This window comes from Myxine glutinosa, chromosome 6 (assembly GCF_964187855.1).
Source record: "Myxine glutinosa chromosome 6, kmMyxGlut1.1, whole genome shotgun sequence".
NCBI classification, from domain to species: domain Eukaryota; kingdom Metazoa; phylum Chordata; class Myxini; order Myxiniformes; family Myxinidae; genus Myxine; species Myxine glutinosa.
This window is the reverse complement of record NC_136266.1, coordinates 171,140,931-171,156,879: the sequence shown is the minus strand read 5'-3', so window position 1 is coordinate 171,156,879 and position 15,949 is coordinate 171,140,931. Positions and strand designations below refer to the sequence as shown.

General features: G+C 42.9%; 2 protein-coding genes across 2 annotated transcripts in view; one reads left to right on the top strand and one right to left on the bottom strand.

The window, feature by feature from the left end:
* Positions 1-15,949, top strand: part of LOC137414867 (SPRY domain-containing SOCS box protein 4) — a 293,071-nt gene that overhangs the window by 67,109 nt on the left and 210,013 nt on the right. The window lies entirely within an intron of this gene.
* Positions 10,854-14,110, bottom strand: LOC137413398 (DNA polymerase alpha subunit B-like). Its single transcript, XM_068098799.2, has one exon. The coding sequence runs from the start codon at positions 12,216-12,218 to the stop codon at positions 11,082-11,084; it is 1,137 nt and encodes a 378-aa protein (XP_067954900.2). The 5' UTR covers positions 12,219-14,110; the 3' UTR covers positions 10,854-11,081.

Below are 15,949 nucleotides of genomic sequence, written 5' to 3'. Positions count from 1 at the left end.
CCATCGGGATCCCCACTTCCAACTTCTGCCACTCTGTTACATAGGACTGTGTCGCAAACCGCATCCAAAACTGATCATAATATGGCATCAAAAAATCCCTAAATCTCCGTGGCACCCAAAAGAAATCCATGGCATACCTAATGCATTATTGATGTATATATACATATATATATATATATTACATATTATTGCATAATAATATATATATTATATATATATATGAATAATTATTAGATAATAATATATATTAGATATGGTATAGTAATATCTAAAATATATTTTTAATTGGGGGGGCGGGGGGAGGGGGGGACCATAGCTAGAATGTGGTAAGAATAGTATGGATCTTGTGTTTGAATTGGGCAGAATTATTCGTGCATTCTGGATCAGGCAGGGGTAAGTCTTACCTAATATGTGCAATGACGGGGTAGTGATTGCAAACAATAAAGCCGAATTGGGTAAGATTATATGGTGTAAAACCTCCTGCACAGGTGAGGCCAAGTGCTGACTCGGGCATAAAAGGCACGCGGAAAGTGCATCACATTTTTAATTGGAATCAACACGGGCCATTGGCCAGAGAACTACAGACCATGCCATTGTACTATGGTGTGGAACTAACCCTAACGCTAACCCTAACCATAACCCTAACCCTAACCCTAACACTAACATCATCCCTAACTGACGACCAAATTCAATTTATCATTTGGGCAATCCTTGTGGAACAGAATAATAATAAAAATGTAATAATTTTTGACATCAATTCGGCATTCATGAAGGCCTTTATCAGACCTTCGGCTCAGAAAGGTCCGTGTTAATAGACCCTCTGACGTTACTAAGTATATTGGCACATTTTGAGGTTCCAGGTATTGGTAAATTGCCAGCAAACACTTCTCTTTCATTATTCAGGATGTTTGTAAATACGTCATGTGATAATAAAGTTAACTTTTGCACCTATTTTATGAACAGCATGTCGTACAGACCATTCTTGGCTTTAAAATTTCACTACTTCAAAGCAATGTTGATATAGATATAAGTAGTTGTGTTGCAGCTACAAGTCACTCTAGAATTGATGAGAAGCTGGTCTGATAAATGGAACGTCCTTCATGAGATTCTTGAAATTCTCACTGTCTCGCCCTGTCACTCCAGAAAGATCTCGATACCGTAAAATGGGGGGAATAGGGACAGCAAGGTGAATGGGGACACAAACAGAAAAAAAGTTTGCAAACTTTTTTCGCTGAAAATTGATACCCATACTGATTTGTTGATATTTGGGTTGAAAGTGTTCTCCTGTTTTTTTAAAAAGCAACTTATAGTCCCTATTAACCCCATATATGGGTTAAATAGGAATAAATAGGATTTTTATGGCCGTCCCTCTTCACCCCGTTTTACAGGTGAATAGGGACAGTCACTAATACAAAAAAATAATAATCAAGAAATAGGGAGTTTGGAGAAACTTTTTATCCCATATTTTTTTCATTGGCACCGTGGTTTATATTATGGGCGCGTATTATGTGCATCCATCTGAGCTATCAATTTAGCAATAAGTTGGAAACTCAGGATTGTTTCTTGATTATTTTTTTTTTTTTGTATTAGTGACTGTCCCTATTCACCTGTAAAACGGGGTGAAGAGGGACAGCCATAAAAATCCTATTTATTCCTATTTAACCCATATGTGGGGTTAATAGGGACGATAAGTTGCTTTAAAAAAAAACAAGAAAACTTTCAACCCAAATATCAACAAATCAGTATGGTTATCAATTTTCAGCGAAAAAAGTTTGCAAACCTTTTTTCAGTTTGTGTCCCTATTCACCTTGCTGTCCCTATTCCCCCCATTTTACGGTACTAAACTTCCTGTCTATTTCTCTGGTCGATCACCGGAAGATGTTCAGTCTCTTGAACTTACTGGGCCAAACTCATCGCAAAACTAGCTGCAGACTGAGCATCCTCCGCATATATAAGTATTCAATTTGAAAATCAGATCGAAGCACAGTCTACAACGGCCTTTGTTCATAGTTTAATGGCTACTGCTCTCCCCTATAGTCTGACGCCACACCATCACATCTGCTTGCCCTGGATTCCGCAGAATCTAAAGCTCTCAACATTATTAGAATCTCCCGCAATAAGGCCAAAGCACTTGGACTGAACTGCTTTCACTTAGCAGGCCGATCGGTGGTCTCTGCGCACCGATTCTTTCTAACATTGTTCCATCTGCTCTCTGTCCTTGAACCCCTCCACCCCTTCCCAGCAACTCTAGGATTTGTGTTCTTCCAATAACGGCCTCCTGGTTAAACTTTAAAAATCAAACCTGATTGCAGACCTCAACTCCTTTGTTTCTCGCTTCTCCCATCTAGGGAACCGCTTTGCAAAGGCTGTCCGTTCCGTCCCTCTAGGTCTAGGGCTTCAAGCACTGCCATCTTGGCATCACCAATTCTGACTCATGGTCTTTATTATCCCCATTAACCATTCCGAACCCAATCCTCTTTCTTTGCTTTTTTTTTCAGTGTTTCCAACCCCTTCCCTCTCCTCTCCTCTTCCTGTTCATTCAGTCACGTGATGTTTGTCCTACTGTTGCTCTTCCTTGAGCCCCACTCCTGTAAAGAAAAGAAAAAGTGAATGAGAGTCCTATGTGCTGAGCCTTCCGGCATCAAGCCACGACCATCGGCAAAGCGGCATGAAAATGAGGGAGGGAGCGTTTGTTTGCAAAGGCGAAGAGTGCAAGGGTTGTGATTGTGAGATCGGCCTCCGACATATTTTGGACTCTTCACAGACCGAGCCATGAGGGTTCTGAATATTTATTTTAAAATGACATACCATGAGACATTGGCCGGGCAACATGCATTCTTTCAGCCGGTTATAGGTTAACGCAGAAGTTGACGCTGTGGTTTCCGAAATCTCTCCCCACTTAGCGTGATACTGGAGAAAGACGAATTGCCACAGTCACGGCTATTTTCATGGCTTCTACAGCTATTGCAGTCCCAGAGGATCCTGCACACCTCATGAAATGCAGTTGGATTGCAGAGAAGATAAATGGTTTAAAGAAAGTTGTTTTTACAGGTTTGCATGCTTGGCTAAAGTACTTCTCTAATTTTCCGCAGTGCTCTTTTGTCAAATGATAATAAATGTTGCTGGATTTAGCAAAACCCCTTTCACAAGATTCTCAAATTTCTTTGCCGCTGTTGCGGAAAGTCGTCTGCCTTCACAATAAATGAGTTGCGGAAGACTTGGGCAGTCATGTGGTTTCCAGATCACCTTGTTCTTATGATCTCCTACCTGTTTCTGGGGTGTGCAAGGATGACACCGCAATTTCAAAATGGCTTTGGATGACATGGGATTTCTTGCACAAGAGCACTCATGGCCTTGGAACTTTCTCTGTTTATGGGAGGAAACAAGGCCTTAGGAAGGCCACCCAGCTGGAAGGATGCTTAGCGGCCTTCCTAAGGCCTATCCTTTCATGCGGCCTTCACATTGGTAGCACAAATATGGGATTATTCATGCTTATCAGTTGTCTAAAATTTTGAGTGATTTCACTGATTTCACTGACAAATGATCCACTTGACTCTGTAATTGCAGTTATGAATGATTGATTACCCTTTTTTGGTCTATATTCTTCCATCTGTGAACCTGATAGCGTTTAGCATCCCATGTTTGTGACAGTCTATTTCCTTCCTTTTTGAGCAAACAACAATTTTATTCAAAATGGTAAAATAGCCTTGCTGAATGGTATATTTGCTCGGTTACAGCAGAGGTTCAACATTAGTTCATCCCACAACACACCCATCGGTGACTGCTCTACGACTGGTTGAAAAACAAAGGATTACATTCGATCTAGTGATATTACTGCAGCTCATAACACTCGCAACTAGAACGGTACTCGGTAGAGCGCACACCTCCGCCAGGCTGAACAGTTTACGTTTTGTATCCCACTGATAGGCCGGATCTGGATTCGGACCTGAACCAAAATCTAATCGGCTTGTTGTTCTCGCCTAACCAACTTGTCCACCAAGTTTAGTCATAACTCGTCCACAACTTTTTAAAATATCATGTTATATATCGCTTTTGGCCCGATCTTTTAATGGTGAAGAATCACGTGTAAATTAAATAATTCTCATATCCGAATTCATATTCAGATCTTCACCAAAATCGAATTGATTCGGCCTTGTCACACACCCAACCTGTCCACCAAGTTTCGTCCAAATCAATTAATAACTTTTTTACATATCGTGCTATGTATCGTTTTTGGCCCTATCTCCAAAAGGTGAAGAATCACTTTAAAATTCTAGTAGCCGGATCCGAATCCGGATCTTCACCAAAATCTAATCATTTCGTCCTTGTCACATTCTCTACATCTCACCAAATTTCGTCCAAATCTGTCCACAACTTTTTGAGATATCTTGCTCACAGATAAACAGGCAAACAGACAAACAGGGGTGAAAACCTAACCTCCATCCACCTTCGATTGCTGCACCTCCTCTTCCATGTCATTTCTCACCTTATCCACAGCTCTCCTTGCTGCTTTTTAATTTTTCCCATACAGGTGCAGCAACCCCACATCAAGCTGCCTCCCTCTTTCCTTGATCATCGCTATCCTCTTCCAAACCTCGCTCTTTTTACCAACTACCTTGGCTACTTCCTCTGTCCACCATACCTTGCTTCCATCCCTCGATGATGTGCCCTTTCCTGATATCCTTCCACACAAAACTTCTGGAATTCCCCTAGACACCTCTCCATAATTCTTCCACTCCTACTGTAAAGATAGGCCAGTGTTACACAATATCCTTTCATTTCAATCTCCTTGAAATAAATCTGTCTGCCATTACTCCCTACAACCTTCTCCACACATTCACACCCACGTGAATCCTCCTCTGCACCTCTGCCTCTGACTTACCATCCCCGGTCACTGTTCCCCTCAGATCCTCAAACCCTTGTCCTTGTCTGATCTCCTTCTCCTCTAACCTGGTATTCATTTATTTTCTCTGTTGCCCAACCCACATCACCTCCGTCTTCTCCATGCTCATTTTCAGCCCATGTTCCTCAAATTTCTTCTTCCACTCCCCAGTACATCCTGAATCTCCTGCCCACTCTTCCCCACAGCAGCCAGATTGTCAGCATACAAAAACCTCGCCAGAATACCTTTCATGTTTACCTTCCTGCTTACCAGCTCCATCACAATGATAAACAGGAGTGGGCTGGTTGACACTGAACTCCTCCAACATCCCAGGACCATTCCTCTCCAATCTCCTTATCCACACTCTTCCTTATCCTCCTATCCACAATCATCTCCAGCACCTTCATGACATGACTAAGGAGTGTAATGCCCCTGTACTTCCCCGGATCTTGAACATCCTCCTTCACCTTCCATATGGTACAATTAACCCTGTCCTCCAATCATCCAGAACCAAGCCCTCTCTCTCTCATACATCCATTCAACAACCTCTTTGTACAAATGACTCAGACTTCTCCTGCTGCAAATATCATCTCTGTACAGTACACACTTCACCGATGCCTGGTGCCCTTCCCTTCTTCATCGTCTTCAATGTCGTCCGCACTTCCTCTTCGGTGATCTCCACCAACTCCACTCCCCCTCCACATAACTCGGTAGCTCCAAGTCGCCGTTTCTTCCTTCCCGGTTCAACAGCCGTTTTGAAACATCCTTCCCACACGTTCAATACTGCACTCTGTTACAAGATTAATATAAACTAGCCGAAACCCGTGGAACATCCATGGAAGGGAGGATGTGGTGTATGGATAGAGTGTACCATTATGGATGGCATAGATGATTTGCTTGTCCAAGTAAGAGTTAGGAAGAAAGATGAGAATGAAGAGTGCGTATATGAACAATGATCGCCGACACCGGCACAAATGCATGCTCTGGATTGTCCACTTAGTGGACGGCTTGCTTTCGCCTTCGCCTGTCCAATCAGCGGACGGCTTGCTTCGCCTTCGCCCAGCAGACACCAATACGATGGCGTCATAAGATGGCGTCGTATCGGCAGTTAATCGGATGCTTTTGGGCCCCAACGTCGGCTAATTCAGATTTTTCGAGTATGGCTGTACGTGATAAACAAAGAGCGTGGTTCGTAGATGGTAAATCCATAAGTGCCGTGGGCATCGGGTCACTGGGTGCGGCGTAAAAGGGATAACAAAGTCGAATCCTTACGCTATTATTATATAGAATTACAGGGGAGATTATGGATTGGGTCTAATTTTAGTCATACTTAGCATAAAGACAATATACATGAAGGTATGTATATATATATATATATATATACTTCTTCTCCCTCCTTGTGCTTTAAATATTTCCCGATTGATTCTTGTCTTTTGCAATTGTTGTTTCCATGTTTTGTTATGCATTATGTTTTGCACTCTGTCAAAGCGCCTTTGGGCTTCATGAAAAGCGCTATACAAAATAAATGAATTATATATATATATATATATATATATATATATATATATATATATATATATATATATATATATATATATACATATACATATATATATATATATATATATATATATATATACATATATATATATATATATACATATATATATATACATATATATATATACATATATATATATATATTCATATATATATATATACATATATATATATACATATATATATATATATACATATATATATATACATATATATATATATATACATATATATATATATATATATATATATATATACATATATATATATATATATACATATATATATATATATATAGATATATACATATATATATATACATATACATATATATATATATATATATACATATATATATATATATATATATACGTATATATATATATACATATATATATATATATATATATATATATATATATATATATATATATATATATATATATATATATATATATATATATATATACATATATATATATATACATATATATCTTTATTTATATATATATATATATATATATATATATATATATATATATATATATAGACAGATATATATATACACAGTGCATTCGGAAAGTATTCAGACCCCTTCACTTTTTTCACATTTTGTTATGTTGCAGCCTTATGCTGAAATAGTTTAAATTCATTTTTTTCCTCATCAATCTACACTCAATACCCCATAATGACAAAGAGAAAACAGGATTTTAGAAAGTTTTGCAAATTTATTAAAAATAATAAACTGAAATATCACATTTACATAAGTATTCAGACCCTTTGTTATGACACTTGAAATTTAGCTCAGGTGCCTCCCATTTCTCTTGATCATCTTTGAGATGTTTCTACACCTTGTTTGGAGTCCACCTGTGGTAAATTCAATTGATTGGACATGATTTGGAAAGGCACACACCTGTCTATATAAGGTCTCACGGCTGCCAATGCATATCAGAGCAAAAACCAAGCCATGAGGTCGAAGGAACTGCCTGCAGAGCTCAGAGACAGGATTGTGTCGAGGCACACATCTGGGGAAGCCTACAAAAAAAATTCTGCTGCATTGAAGGTTCCCAAGAGCACAATGGCCTCCATAATTCTTAAATGGAAGAAGTTTGGTACAACCAGGACTCTTCCTAGAGCTGGCCGCCCGGTCAAACTGAGCAATCGGGGAAGAAGGGCCTTGGTAATAGAGGTGACCAAGAACCCGATGGTCAATCTGGCTGAGCTGTGAGCTCCAGATATCCTGTGTGGAGATGGGAGAAACTTCCAGAAGGACAACCATCACTGCAACACCCCACTGATCTGGGCTTTATGGCAGAGGGGCCAGACAGAAGCCTCTCCTCAGTGAAAGACACATGAAAGCCCACAGAATCTTGTTTCTCACAGTCTGAGTGTCCTCTAGGTGCTTTTTTGCAAACTCCAAGCAGGCTTTCATGTGTCTGTCACTGAGGAGAGGCTTCCGTCTGGCCACTCTGCCATAAAGCCCAGATCGGTGGGGTGTTGCAGTGATGGTTGTCCTTCTGGAAGTTTCTCCCATCTCCACACAGGATCTCTGGAGCTCAGCCAGAGTGACCATCGGGTTCTTTGTCACCTCTCTTACTGTTACGGGGTCCTCTGTGATCCCCTGGTCTCGGTAACCTCCGAACCCCGAGAGGAACCCCGGGAGAAAGATATATATGTTTTTCCGTGTCACAATCAAACACTAATGAAACCATCCAGGAAACCACCAAAGGAAACAATCCAAATCAATAAGGAAACCACACCCTTGGTTGGCAATGAACAAATATTATATTAAAAGCACATAAAAAGAACCATACAACAATGGGGACAATCAGCCCTACAATCAAATCTTAAAATGGTAACCTAGCTCAAACTCACGGCACCCCCCAGGGACTTAAACCGAGCCCTTCTCAATGTCTCTGGAACACAATGGTGCTCCCGGCGAAGAGGCGATGGCGATGAGGCGGGTAAGGAGATGTAGGTAAGGCGGGGACCGTCACGTGGTCCCAGCCAACCCCAATTGGCGGTGGAAAGAGGAATCCCAAAGACGCTATCCCAAACGTGCACATAGCTACACCTTGCAGTCGCGAACCGCACCGTATTCTTCAAAGGCCGCTGTCGTGCACACACATCCTCGGCAAACCACCGGAGGGCGGGACCAGCGGACGCGACTAACCAAGGGTCCGCGAACGACGGGCGAGGTCCCAGAAATGGCGGTCGGTTCTTCTTCGGGCCGCAGCCGCTAGGCGAAGATTCTCCGGAATCTCCCACCTGTACCTGGCTTCGCAGGCTTTTCCCAGACACAGCGATATCCACGATCGCACGAGATTCCTTTCCAAGACTCAAAGTTCCCTCTCCATGGACGCTTGACCACGCTGGGTGCAGAGCTGTTACCAAAAACGCCTCGTTTCACCTCCGCCACACGCGCTCTTCTTCTTCGCTTCACCTCTTCCGGTGCCCTATCCGATTTCCGGCATCAGTTTTGTCATGAGCACTTTTAAACCTTTTAACCACAATAACCCTTACTGAGAACCAACAATAATAATAATACCAACAATAATTAGGGCCGAATCCGTAACACTTCCCCCCCTCAAGAAAGAAAGTTTGAACACAGCGAAAACTTTCTTTGTAGGCAAATTCTTGAAACCAACACAAGTAATCAATGTTTCCCCAAAAATAAAGCAACAAAACTTCGAACAACTTACAGAGATTTCCAAAGTTAATTCACTCTGGACAAAGCATCAGCAACGACATTGTCCCTGCCCTTTACATATTCAATTTTCAAGTTACCCCTGCAAAGCCAAACTCCATCTCATCACCCTCTGATTTTACTTTTCGTTTACCTTGAATGAAGGTTAAGGGGTAGTAATCAAAAATCCAAAGTCAAGCAAATCGATAGCACTTTTTCCGGGAGGCCGAGCTGAGGGCCAGGTTCTATTGTGGTTGGGTGGTGAGGCCTGGACCTATTCACTACATGGACACCTTTAGGAACGTGGAGTTCACGGTTAGTCCATGTAGGAAAGTTCACTACCTGGGCGCCTTTAGGAACCTGGCGTTCACGGTTAATCCAAGTAGGAATCTTGGCTCGGCTGCTCCGCAGCATTCAGTGATTCAACTCTTTCTAACTTTCCTAACAATCCCGGTTGGACCACTTGTCACTGTAGTCACATGCATAGCGGTCTTCTACTCGGCCACTGCTCTGATAATCCTTCCTTCGGGAGCTGCCACAACTCTGGAAGCCTCCATAATAAGATCGATTGCGGCCACCACCACTACTATTCCGTGGTCCTCCTCTGCAGCCCCCTCGACACCGAGGAAATGCCTTCCCTACTGTTATGGTCCGACCCTCCAACTCCTTGCTATTCAGATCCTTTTCTGCAACTCTGGCGTCCTTTGAGTTTTCAAACGTGACAAAGCCAAACCCTCTTGACTTTTGTGTCTCCCTGTCTTTTATCAGCAGCACTTCCAAAAGCGGTCCATATTTGCTGAAGGCAGACTCCAGAACCTCTTCCTTTGTTTTGAAGTTCAGTCCCCCTACAAAGAGCTTGCCAATATTGCCTCCATCCCTGACGTGCGTGTGCCGACACTTAGTTTCCGGGTATTTCCTCTTCTCTTCAGGGCGCTTCCTACTAGGCTTTTCAGCAAACATCGGGTTACCAGAAACTTGACCACCGGCCAAATCATTCCCGATAATAAAAGATACTCCTTCTACAGGAAGAGTGGCTTGTAAACCGACGTTTTTTTTGTTTTTTTTTGTATACAAGATCGAGGCTCGTGAAAGAGCTAACATTAATCACACAAAAAGTCAAACCGACACATAAAACACAAAATAAGGGGAGCGGTAGACAAGATGGGGAGAGAGGGGGAAGGACACAAACAACATTTGAGAGCAGGGACATCGAGAGAACTGTGGGAGGCAGAGGGCTTGGGGGGAGGTGGGAGAGGTATAAAACATATGGACACTGCAAGGACTTCCAGAAAAGAAGTTGGAATTTCAAAAAAGTGCATCTGGGATGACTTCAGCGATTGCGATTATTCAGCAGAAAATTTGAGAATGGCGTACTTGCAATTCCTTAAATAACTCTATATTTGCCAACGCTCCCTCCGATAAGTACGAAGCATGTTCAAGGAGTCATCCGCTATCACATCTACTTCATAGCTGTTGTGCAATGACAAAAAAAAAAAAAAAAAAACGGGATCAAAAATCATTTTGATTAGCGGCATATCAATTAATTGATATTTGTTTTGAAAAATAAAACATTGAAGCACCTGGATCTTAAAATAATACATTTCAAATTCATCGTCTTCTTTATTTGCAGCTTATCATATGTTTTCTTTCACACTTCCAAAAGGATCCTTCAAATTGAAGGACGACATCCAATCTCAAAGATTCCTAGTGAGGTACGACCATTCCTTGTAAAACTACAACTGTATTGATCATGTTTACACAAAGCAAACAATGGATGAGAGGGAAGGAAAATGTAGAAAATAGTCAGACAATGTGCAAGAAGGCCCACTGATCTTTTTAGGCCTCAATTTTATTAAAATATGGCATTGATCAAACCCTAAGGATAAGTTGTGGGTCAAGCAGGAGTATGGAGTGAGTCAGCCACTCCATATGACCAAATAGTCCCAGGAAGCATCAAATCCTCACGATCTGTCCAGAGATGCAAGGCAAGGGAAGATTTTCTCCAGTGGCTGGGGCAGGTGGGCGCTGCACGATGAGACGAGCAAAATTTCCACCGACATGACCTTTGGTCAACCTCCCAGGGTTTATGCAGAAGCAACCAAGTACCTCCTTCATAAAGTGCCGCAGGTTAGAGGGAAGGATGAGAATATCAGGAGTGACGGAGAATGTCGCAAATTGAAGGAGATGTTCATAAGTAACAGGAACATCTTCAGGAGGAGGATACAATGGGCAGTAGCTGTGCTGGGACAAGATGTGTTTCAGTAATCGTGTGAAACGGTCTGGACTACCCATTTGCACACTGGCTATCTCCTCGGAGCTCATGTGGAAGAACACGTCCGTGGATGTCAGCCCAAACACCACGCCGTTTATCATTATCGTGGACGGTTCAGACACAACGTGTATTCGCTGGGTGTCCTGTGCAGGAATTCGAAGGTCGGTGTATGGGGGCAAAGGGTAAACGACGTTGTGGAAGGCATCATTGAGAGAAGGCACAAACACAAGCTGGGTAGTCAAACTTTGGGTCTCTTCAATTATCCTCAAAATGCAGCTCTTGAGAAGGCTTATAAAAGTCTCCTTCAGTTGACATGTCTCAACTTGCTCATGTGTTATATCAACAAAGGGTCCCAGCAGCAGGCAAACGTCTGGCCGGTCATGCTTTATCACCGCAATGAGGTCGAGTAGGGGGTCAAAGCAAATGCCTTCAGAGGTGGTGTAAGGGCCACACCCCACCAGCACCATTGTGGCCTCACAATTTACATTTTCTAATTCTTCAGATGAAGGTTTGTAAAACGGGGGAGGTTTTCCCTCATAAATCTTTGAGGCCACAAACGTTTGACCAGAGGTGTTAATCCCATCCATCACAACAACCTGGCCAGGGAATAAAGAATATTCCTTGACATCAGATATGTTGAGTGGCACAGTGAAGCCTGCAGATATCTCAACCATTCCCTCTAAGAGCAGTGACTTGCTGTTAAGCTTCCCATTTCCATCGCAGCAAATCTGGCCGAGCACGGTGACGGTCTCCTGTGTTGGCAATGTTAAGGAAGAAAATTCTTCAATATTGTAAGCCGCCTTCAAAAAATGTCCCATGTCCTCAATCTTCTGGTGACCGGTCCTGATGCCAAATCGGACTCCAAATGGATGACATGAAGTGGAGCACTTACACCGCCACCAATCCCCTGTAAACGAACACTATCACCAGTTGCCGTCTCCTCGGACAATGGCAAGATGCCTTCCAGCATTAAAGATTGATGTGCTCCTGTGTCCCTCAATACCCGAACAGGTCTCCGGTTAGTCGAGGCTCCCTCCAGTGACACAAACCCCTCTGAAATAAATGGTTGGTAACCCTTTTGAGGGCGATTTCTCACAATGGCCATTGCATTTGGAGTCGTACTAGTCGTATTCCGCTCCTGATTTTCGTTCCCAGAGCATAACAGATGGACATTAAGTGTCCAGGTTTATGGCAAAAAGTGCAAGTAGGCCCGGAGGAGAACCTCGTGGTCTGCCAAGGCATGGGGGCGGCGGTCTGCCTCGAGCCCCCCGGACGATAGGTCTGTCTTGGAACCGCAGTCTTCTGATTTCTAGAAGTCGTGGTGTCCGAGTGGTCCTCATTTTAATCTTGAGGCCGCCCCCATGGATTTTCATTCTCCGCCCCTGATGTACCATAGCTCCCCTGGCTAGGTCTGGGCGAGAAGTTCAGTTTGTGGAACCCCATCCTGTGTGTTAAGGCATAGTCATCTGCCATGGTTGCTGCCTCATACAGCTTTGGTACTTTCCTTTCCTCCAGATGAACTTTAATGTCCTCGTGGACACACTGTTGGAATTCCTCCACCAGGATCAATTGTCGCAATAGTTCGAAGTCTTTTCCAACTCCTTTTGAATCACACCACCTATCAAACATGGTCTCTTTCAATCTGGCCAACTCCACATGGGTCTCACTCTCCCTCCTCCTGGAACTCCGGAATTTTTGCCGGTAAGCTTCTGGGACCAATTCATAGGCTTTGAGAATGTGTTTCTTCAATACCTCGTAATCTGCACATTGGTCAATCGGTAAAGCCGAATAAATCTCTTGAGCTTTACCCACCCGATCACTTTGCACTAGTATGGACCAGTACTCCTCAGGCCAGTTTAACAGTCGAGCCACTTTCTCAAAGTGTGGAAAAAACTGGGCTACCTCCTTTTCATTGAAGGGTGGAACCAGCCTCACATGTCTGCCAACATCCCAGGTGTTTTGACTACGTGTCGAACCAGTCGGCATGGATGGTACCTCTCCCCGTTCTTTCATTACATCCAGCTCCTTGAGTCTAATTTCCTCCTGAAGCGCCATTTCACGATCCCTTAACTCCCTTTCGGCTTTTCTCTCCTCTGTTTTTTTCTCCTCTAACCTTTCCTGGAGTTCTCTTTCAACTCTCATTTCCTCTGCTTGTTTCTCTTCTCTTCTCTCTTCTGCTTTCCTTTCCTCTGCTTTTAATCTTTCCTGGAGTTCTCCTTTCCTCTGCTTTTTGTCTTCTAACCTTTCGTGGAGTTCTCGTTCCTCTGCTTTTAATCTTTCCTGGAGTTCTCGTTCCACTCTCCTTTCCTCTGCTTTTTCTCCTCTAACCTTTCCTGGAGTTCTCGTTCCACTTTCCTTTCCTCTGCTTGTTTATCTTCTCTTCTCTCTTCTGCTTTCCTTTCCTCTGCTCTTTCCCTTTCCTGGCTCTGTAATTGCATCTCCAGTTTCCGGAGCTCCACATTTTCTTGCTCCTCTGGTAACCAATCCCAGGCTACCTCTTCCCATGTTCCTAATCCCACCATAGATTGATTGTATCACCACTGTCTGCATCTCTGCCTTCTTCATATTAGTTCGGACCTCCATGCTAAAATGTTTGGCCAATTTCCAGAGGTCTGATTTTACTAACGCTCTGAACTGTGCTTCACTAGGGGTCACTGCAAACTTCTCTGCGTCAAACTCCATGGTGACTATTGTTAACATCTGTTAACCTTCACACAAGAAATGTAAAAAAAAACTTTAAAAAAATTTTGCTTGTTTGTTTTTGGAAAAATTTGGGAATGTTGGAACAAGTTCCAAATTTGGGAATTCTGCGAATGTTAGGGAATTCTTTCCTGGACTAAATTTAGGAAATTTTATATCCTGGACGCAGACCCAATTTCGAGCCCACGAATATCAATTGGACGAGCCCCCAATTTCTGTTACGGGGTCCTCTGTGATCCCCTGGTCTCGGTAACCTCCGAACCCCGAGAGGAACCCCGGGAGAAAAATATATCACCCTGTGTTGCAAATCAATAGTAAAACCACACCAATGATTTATAAATGACCAAACTTGTCTTATAAATCACACACAGGTAATACGGTACAGCAAATGGCCATCGAGAGTGCACTCTATATATATCTTATATAAAGTCAAGTGACTCACTGCTCTGCCAGCAAATATTCGGACACTCCTCAATGTCTCTATGACGAAATCCGGTCGAAGCCCGAATCTCGCTCTCCAGTCGATATCCGAAGCGTGTACAGTGGGCAAGGGTGCTCTTCCCGCCAAACTATACAACGGCGCCCTCCAGAGGCACACCTTCACCGCTCCCTCAGCAAACCGCAACGTAATTGGAGACGAAGCGGTCGCACCCACTCATCCCCGACAGACGTGGGATGTTGGGGGTGAAGATGACACGAAGCAAACGTTCACCGGTGTCCGAAGCACGGGGTTCAAAATGGCTGACGGCTCTGGCTTGAGCCGATGCGACGAGGCAAGGATTCGTCGGAATCTCAGCGCCCCAAATCTGTCTTCGCAGATTTCTCCCCTCCAGCGAATATTCGTATCGCCGGATGTCCCTTCCAGGAACTCAAAATTCCCTCACGGCTGTCGGTAAACATGGCTCGTTACGGAGCACTGACGTCAATGTCTTCTCCGACTTTGCACGCCCTGCTTCTTCCTATTCACCTCATTGTCTTCTCCTTCGGTTTCCTGCTTCACTTACAGTTATCCTTTTTAACTTTTGATAACCGTTCGTGAATAATAAACCTTGTGAAACTAATAATAATACATAATATCAGAAACATGTCCAGTGGGTGAAAACCACAATAACGGAAGTCATGAATCCGTAACAATATATACATATATATATATATGTATTTTTTTTTTATATATATATATATATATATATATATATACACGAGTATATATATATATGCATCTATTATGTGTGAGTTGCGACCCGTCCAGGATTGTACTCCTTAGCCAATGAAACTGCCTCGGCAGCCCTACACACCTCATGGCATGAAGGGAATGGTTGGTTGGTTGGCCGGCAATAACTCCCCTAATCTTTGCGAAGGACACCGTGGAATACTTAACATCCACCAACTACAGACTTGGCATTTAATATGGAATATATTTTTTTTTCTTGACTTGGGTTTACTTTCTTAACTCAGTATATCAATCTGGTGAGTTTCTTTTACACTTTGGTGATTTATTTGTTAAAAGAACCATGTCACTGATTGTCTGTCGCAGCAAGAAGTCAACAACAGGATTATATCACAGGTGGCGTGGCAAAATGTACGGACAGGTGCATTTGACGATTGGCTTCACAGTCGGGTATACAGGGTTGTTGCATTCTGTATTAGTGGAAAACAACTGCTGCACATCTCCAAAAGTTATTGCCGCTTCCTCTGGAGATGGTCCGTCAACTCGACAATGCTGTTTGTCATGGAGTGGTGGCTTTACGAAATTACTGCATGAAACAGTGTGCTATTGCTTGGCAGTATGGCATCACTCAAGGTCAGGTGTCAAAGATCCTGAAACGAAACGCTCAGAGGGGTGTCCCTA

Bases quoted from the DNA above. Each gene is read 5' to 3' on its own strand.
- LOC137413398 (XM_068098799.2), bottom strand. From the start codon at position 12,218: ATGGGACATTTTTTGAAGGCGGCTTACAATATTGAAGAATTTTCTTCC.